The 7788-nt window shown below is 46.9% G+C and overlaps 1 protein-coding gene across 2 annotated transcripts in view; it reads left to right on the top strand.

The window, feature by feature from the left end:
• The first annotated feature begins 1610 nt into the window (after positions 1–1610).
• The window catches only part of LOC118221040 (acid-sensing ion channel 2-like), a 363912-nt gene continuing 357734 nt past the window's right edge, over positions 1611–7788 (top strand). Inside the window, exons 1-3 of one of the 2 annotated variants that reach the window (XM_035405640.1) lie at positions 1611–1789; positions 2013–2058; positions 2256–2886. In XM_035405640.1, coding sequence (XP_035261531.1) covers positions 2317–2886 — 570 coding nt within the window. In that variant the 5' untranslated portion in view covers positions 1611–1789; positions 2013–2058; positions 2256–2316. The remainder of the gene's footprint in view (positions 1790–2012; positions 2059–2255; positions 2887–7788) is intronic. The other variant, XM_035405639.1, reaches the window with a different exon arrangement.

Here is a 7788-nt window from a genome sequence, read left to right as displayed (position 1 = left end):
ACATGTGAAAAGGCTAATTTCATTTGTGATTTTTTCACTAGGGATGACATTAGATAAGCACAGATAAACTATAAAATCATTGCAGCCTGGTGGGAGGGGTTGGAAAATTTGCTCTAGTTCTGGAGCAAGGCTCTGAGCTGAATGCATAAAGGTCAGTTTTCTCTTTTCTCTCATCTCCCTGGTCTTTTCATGCTCAGTCTGCCTCAGAGTCTTCCTTCCAAACTTTTTCTTATACTGTTTCATCTTGCATTCACACACATCCCCTTGGTCCATAATCATAACCCCCACCTCCCTACCCCGGTTCTAAAATCTTACTCCAGCCAGCTGACCAAGTTGGCAGTCCTGATGTTCATATTTTTTTTTACCACTGGCTAACAGACAACTTGGAATGTCCATTATATTGAAATGGTTGAAGTTTGGGATTATGTACATCCTGGCAACTCATGAAGCAAAATTATCTTGAACTTTCCGACTGTATTATCCTACTTCGGATGGTGTTCATGTGAGATTTCTGCGTTGAAAAATCAAATCATATTTCCAATATATCCAATGTGAATGCAGCAGAAGTTAGGCTCACGACGTGCGTTAAGCAAGACTGTAATCGTTTGGCTCGCCGAGCGTACCGAACTGAAAGTCCTGTGCCAAGTGGTTCAGTACATTTACGTGTAGGCTACGGTCACACGCCACACAATCATGCACAGATACGCGCACACATACATGCACAAACAGGCAATACGCCCGTGTCTAAGCAAATTAAGTTATGCACTCAGACAGCTCGCTGAAAGACATCAGATAATCTATCTACACTTCCCCCGCCATTCGGCTCCTTCATCATCAGGTGCCGAGGAGGTTGGCGATAGCATCTACTCCCGCCAGTTCTCTGCATGTCAATCAAGAGGGAGATGCTCTGCCTGCTTCCCGCACGGTCTCTTCACTCTGCCTGTATTACATCTGTGTGCACGCTGGAGCCTTGTGACATCAGCATGCAATCAGTGCCCGCAGGCCACCCGACACGCCGCTCGTCATCAGCTCCAACGTGGTGACTCTCCTCTGCACTCCCTTCTCTCCTTTTCTCTCTCCCTTCTTTTTCCTCTCCTCTCCTGTCTCTTATTCGTTCTCCCTCCACCTCTCCCTGTGCCCCCCCCCACCCCCACCCCAGCCACAGACCCTGCTGTCTGTCTCTGGCTGAATTTCCTTCTGCTTTCTGCATCAGTCCTTCTCTGTGTTTGCTAGGAAGGGAGGAATATTAACTCAAACGGCCAGCAGAACAAAAGGGTAAAATAGTGTAAAGGAAAAACGACAGAATCATATTCTATAAGAGTGGACTCCTGAGCAGACAACAGTGTGTATGTGTGTGTGCATATGTAGCATGCATGTGTGTGTGTGCGCACGCTCCCGCGCTCCGTCTCTCGCTCTCCCTCCCTCTACTCTCCCCCCTCCCCGTCAGCACGAGAGAGTGTGTGCCTGCTCTCTCTCCCAGTTCTGCTTTCGTTCACTGTTTCCGTGGATGTGCCGGGAAGGAGAGGGAGAGAGAGACGGCGGCTGGCCGAGAAGGAACGGGAGGAGCTGGGATCGGCATGCGCAACTAACCGGCAGCACTGATCACCGACCCCCCCCCCACAACCCCATCCCACCCCAGAGCCCCCCCTTCCCTTCCTCACATGCGCTAACACTCACTTGCACACATTCCCACTCGCAAACGTCCACGCGGGCTGGATGTCAACTTCCTAGGCTGAAGGAGAGGTGCTCAGACTTGACATTGGGGACACAGAGACAACAAGAGAGCAGTGTGAGTTTGTGTTTGTGTGTGTGCTCACGACTGTGTTTGTGTGTGTGTGTGTTGCGTTGAAGGGCTCAGGGGCAAGTGGGTTAGAAACAGAAGAATTTTTGATTGCTGTTTCTCTCTGTGTCTCTTTCTCTCTCTCTTTTTTCATATGCTGGACTCACCTTGGCATTTTCATCCCTCTTTACTCAAGTTGTGCCCACTGTCTTCCTTTTAATTTGTCCTGAAGAGCTTGGGAGAAAGAGAGGGAGAGGAGTGGGTGACCAAGAGACTGGGTGAGAAGACAGGGGGGCCCTCGGGTGGTGATGATGGGTGGGGTTTCTTTTCGCCTTAACCTTCTGAACCTCTGTCTTTGGAACTTTGAGCGTGATGTCAGCACAGAATGAGGATGTCAGAGGGTGGGGGCGGAGGGTGGGGTCAGACCTACAAACATTTGTTCCCTTGCCGACTCTCCGTCTTGTGTCTCCCGCAGGACGGCGCTTCGCGGCGCAAGGCTCCGCGAGGCTCGAGTCGGGGGTGGGGGGTGGGCGACCATGAAGGACCTGAAGGAGAGCTGCGGGAGCGAGGTCAGCGAGGGCAGCCTCCAGCCCTCTTCCTGGTACGTCTTCGCCCACCACACCACGCTGCACGGCCTGCGCTTCATCTTCGTCTACGGCCCGCTCACCCTGCGCCGCCTGCTGTGGGCCGCCACCTTCCTGGTGTCGCTGGGCGTCCTGGCCCTGGAGAGCGCCGAGCGCCTGGCCTACTTCTTCTCATACCCGCACGTCACCCGCGTGGACGCTGTGGTCTCCAACAGTCTGGTCTTCCCCGTGGTCACCGTTTGCAACCTCAACCCCTACCGCTTCACCAAGCTCACCCGCAATGACCTCTACCACGCCGGCGAGCTGCTGGCCCTGCTGGACGTGCACCTGCGCATCCAGGACCCCCACCTGGCCGAGCCCGAGGTGCTGGAGTTCCTGGAGGAGCGGGCCAACTTCACCGGCTACAAGCCCAAGCCCTTCAGCATGAAGGAGTTCACGGAGCGCGTAGGCCACGACCTCAAGGAGATGATGCTCTACTGCCGTTACCGTGGACAGGAGTGCAGCCATCGTGACTTCAAACCCGTGAGTCCCTCCATCTCTTCCGTTTTATGTCTGGCTGGTTTCCTTAGCCCTCACTGGGAATATAGAAAGAGACAGCAACAGAGCTGTTGGCAGGTGTAGTTATTGCCCAGTTGAAAAATGTCATGTGAGACAGGAAAATTTGGCATGATTGAGGCAATTTGCCTCGAGATTGAGTTTCTCTGCATTTCAGTCATCCTGCAAGGCGCATTCGCAGGTCTCTCTCTGTAATTTATTTTCTGAAAGTCTCACCTTCTGCAGTGTGATTTGCTGAATTTAAGATGGCAATTACCTTCTCATTTCTGTGCGCCGCACGTGGGTCACCTTTGTGTACCCGCACTCTTTCATAGTGTGTGGGATGCTGTTGATAGTCAAAGTGCATCCACAGGTAGCATCGGTTCTTTATTAGGTACGCAAAGGGGATTCTGTAAAACACAATCTCTCTACATGTACTGCGCTGCTTTGAGCAAGTCCCGTCTTGAGCTGTGAACAAGGGAAATATAACAAAGGCAACAAAAACATCCAAACATTGCCTGAGACGTGAGGTCAAGCTGTCATCTCCACTCCATTATAGGGACATATTCGATAAACAGATCTCCCCCTTGCTGAAGGTTTCTGAGAAGCAGTGGTTATGATGTCCGGTTTGATGGCAGCCTCTTCCTGCCTGTGGTAGCCGCTGATGTCGAGGTGACTGAGAGTAGTGCAGGACAATTGAGGGAGCCTCTGTCGAATGGGTGCCGAGCCCTGGAGAGGAAGTGAGAGAACTTGTTTCGGCACAGTGTTTTTTCCTGCTTTCCTTCTCTCCCTCTTTGACAGAACGGATAAAAATAAACGTGTTCTCCTCGGTTGCAGGAAACAGAAAAGAACTGCCTCACCGAGTGTGACAGGAGATCAGCACACCGTCTCGCACACAAATAAACATTTGCACATACAGCAATCACATGCATGCCCCACTCACACCCTCATTCAGGAGCAAACAGACACACACAGATCAGTGGATGCACATTCACTTACAGCCACACAAACTCCAGAGCACGTGCACATGCACACACTCACACACACACACAGGACACAAATGAAGATCACATCATGAAGATCTTCGCAAATGTGAAGAATTCACAGGCAGCAACTGGTTAACCAACAGTGAGGCATGTCTGTGGAAACTGTCTGTTTGGTGTTGAGGATAGTGCACACATTGAGGATAGTGCACACTAAATATATAGGAGCAGGGGCTTCCCGTTTTGTATGTCGATAGAGGCGTAAGGTGGGAGATCAGAGCAGTGACCGAATAAGGGGGGGGCTCAAATCTGCCCAGATGCACCCCAAAGGGCAGCCAGGCACAACCAAAAAGTGTGAGCTGAAAGAAGAAACATACTGCCTTAAGCTAATGCCTTATTGACAAATTATATCATGAAAAATCAAATATTGACTGGTTTGATTCAGTGAATGACAGCGATAAATATGGCATTTTCTGTTGACATTTTCACTTTAAACATTTTACACGTTTTAATTACAGAGGCTGAAATGAATTAATAAATGAATTGTGTGTGAGAGAGAGAAAGGGAAGGAGAGAGAGAAAGATAGAGAGGGCGGGGGACAATGGGAAGGTGGTATTATTTGAATCACCTCACAGGTGTTGAGTACTTGTTTTAGAAATGGAGGTGTGAGGGGTGCAGGTGTCTCTCAGGCTAAATGCAGTTTCTTCTTTTTCCCTGCCAATAGAGTTACATGTCCATGAAAGAGAACGTGCATACTAGTTTTCTACCAGTTCACTACCCATTTCCTTCAAAACGAAATCCATGAGCTTGCAATACTCTTACAGCCTTGGTAATGGAGGTAAGACTTCCATATCGACTAGGCTGACCCTCTTCTGGGACAAATAAGCCATCAGCAGGGGCCAGCACTATATAAGTCTATCTGCAGACTTTGAGTTATCGGTTTCCTTTCTGGTGTTTTAATAGTAGTTTCTCTGTCAGTCTGCTGCTCTGTAATATTAAATTGAGGTGAGTAGTGGTGGGTGTATTTTTCTGTCAGAAAATCTTTGGCATTTACATTTTCTTTCTGGCACTTTGACACATCATTGTTTCTGTTCGTCTGCCACTATGCTCCTATATGTCTCACTCGTGTTCTCTGTGCCCGCGAGTAGCTGTGCTAAGCAGGCTGCTGTTGACTGCGCTTGAATAATTACCTGCGCCCCGCCCCCCACCTGTTATCGCAGTGTCAGAGACCTGCCAGGTGATCGTTATCCTGTCAGCTCCCCGCAGGACTGTCAGAGAGCAGCGCTGGCCAGAAGGCCCCCTCTGCGGGTCCCTCTCCCTCTTTATCTCAAGCTTCCCCATCCTTCCTGTTACTCTCTACAAGAAGACTCGAAATCTGAGGGCAGGCGCATCAGCACGGCCAACTCCAGTTCATCCTGGAGGCCGCGATCTGGGTAACTCTCCGACCGGCCTGCACCTCCACGGCTCTCTCCGTAGAGGAAATACCATGGTCTTCCAGTCCTCATCTGTTCTCCAACCTGTTTGGGTCCGGCCTTTCCCATCACTGGAAGCTTTGGGAAGGGTTTAACAGACTTAGATGTGGTCAAACAGCTTAGCGCGTCGATGGCACGGCTGCTCAATCTGTTTAAAAGGGCTCTGGGCTTCCGAAGGGGTGTGTGCACCGGGGACGGAAGATGAACTGCAGTTGGAGGCAGCCATTGGATGATGCAGCTGGTTAAAAACTTATCTGGGACTGAGAGCCTCTCATTTGCAGCTGCCTGGGCACAGGAGTGTGACATTATTCATCGCGGTGGGAAAAAAGGTTGCGCGCATCCTCAGGTTCAGGGGAGAGATTTGAGAATCGGGCCTGTTTATTTACACTGCAAGCAGAGAAACACGAGAGCCATTGGAGAACAGGCGCCATGAGCTTCGTCTATGTGCAGTGTGCTGCCCTTGTCCACAGATAACCCATAAGGCCCTTTGTGACCTCAAAGGACCTCCCCTGTTGCTGACGGCCTTTCTGCACCAAGTCTTGTCGGTTAGTCACCCCCTGGCATATTCAAGGTAAACAATGCCTGTCCTTTGTTGGGGGTTTTGAGGGAGCCTCTAAACAGCAGAGGAAGAGTACTTGTCAACAGAAAATTTATTTTGGGTTAATGCCTTGCACACAATTCACATATGCTAGCTCCATTGGCTTTGGTGGAACTCATTCAAGTCAATGATGGACGGCGTGGAAGCACAATGATTTCTTGTGGACAGCAGCTCCATTGACAACAAAATGGCGGTTATGTTGAAAAAATCCAAAAACTGTCAATCCAAAACTTTGTATTGTAATTAATAAGTATCAAAATTATGCCAAGTTACATGAAACAATATTGGTACCTTTGCTTGCACAAATTAAACAAGCTGTATTCCAAAGCAATGCTACCCAATGTTTCCGAAATTATTTCATGTACCTTAGCCCTTTGTTTTTTCATCTTACCATCTGAAGAGAGGTCATTTTAGGAGTTACTTGAAAGTGTCAACTAAGAATTGCATCATGGAAGAAGACATTTAAATGAATGTTCTGAACAGCTGATGGAAACTTACACTTACTGGATATGTTTATACTTGTCAAGTTAATTTTACAAAATATACAAATTCTTGTATGTTTGCAACAAAATAAGTACCCACTGTAAAATAGGTATGGCATCGGTACCCATACGACTGAATTGCAATGCAGATTTCAGTGCTTCATTTCGGTACCGTCTTCTCTAATATTAGTTACATTCACTCTGTTGACTAAGTCAATGACAGCTCGTACAGTTAGCAAGCTCGCTAACGTTAAACTCAGTCAAAATGGCAAACGTGAAACAATCTAAAGTGCGACTGTATTTTACCTAAAAAGATTCAAACAATGGGACATGCCTTTGCAATATAAAAGACGTTCTCTAAAGTCATTGCTCATCAGTTGATTTGTTTTTCAGATTTTCTCAAGCTGCTGAGTGTCTGGAAGACATAAATATTATAATTATCTGTTGCACTTTAGCCTGATTAGTTAGTAAATTGCAATCTTGAAATTTACTTGAAATTTCCAATGAAAGGCTTCTTTCAGTAATTAAGCATAAAGTGTGGTTTCTTTTGCCCTAACCACAGGAAGACCTTCACATAAATTTTTGGGGCAATTTCCATTCAGCTTTTTATTTATATGGCAATGTAAAACACAAGCAACACTTTCTTTCAGACACTCAAATTGCAGTCTCTGCTGTATATATTAGTAATCAAGTATGCTGAAACTTGTACTAAACTTAAGCTATACTTTAGTATACTTATTACTGTAAGTGTACTATTTTGATTGTATCTCCACATTTTCTTAAGTTCATTTTCACAGTGTATTTTACATGGTATTATCATGTATTTTGGAAAACGTATACAAAAGAATACTCAAAGCTGGACTTAAGTTGCTGTATGCTGTACTTTAGTTCTATAATCTTATCAAAAGTGTACTGTTTTGAGGTTATATATTCCAGGATGACATTTTCCATCCACAGGGCACGATGGGTCACTGAATGGTTTGATGAGTATAAAAATGATGCGAATCATAATGGCCTTTGCCGTCACCAGATCTCAACCCAATTGAACACCTATCGGAGATTTTGGCCTGATGTGTTAGACAGCGTTGTCCACCACCATCATCAAAACACCAAATGACGGAATATCTTTTGGAAGAATGGCATTCAATCCAGTTGAGTTCCAGAGACTTGCAGAATCTATGCCAAGGTGCACTGAAGGTGAAGATTGATGAGTTTCTAGAGAAAGCTCGTTCTTTTTGGCCATTTTTAAAATCAAAATTCACTGCCAGTGTACTAGATACTGTAGCAACTGAAAGAAAGATATTTTTTAGCTTAATTAAACAGCACGATTATTTTCTGCTGCACTTAATATAATG

Source organism: Anguilla anguilla, chromosome 2 (genome assembly GCF_013347855.1).
Source record: "Anguilla anguilla isolate fAngAng1 chromosome 2, fAngAng1.pri, whole genome shotgun sequence".
Taxonomy (NCBI): Eukaryota; Metazoa; Chordata; class Actinopteri; order Anguilliformes; family Anguillidae; genus Anguilla; species Anguilla anguilla.
This window is presented reverse-complemented; position numbering and strand designations above follow the sequence as displayed.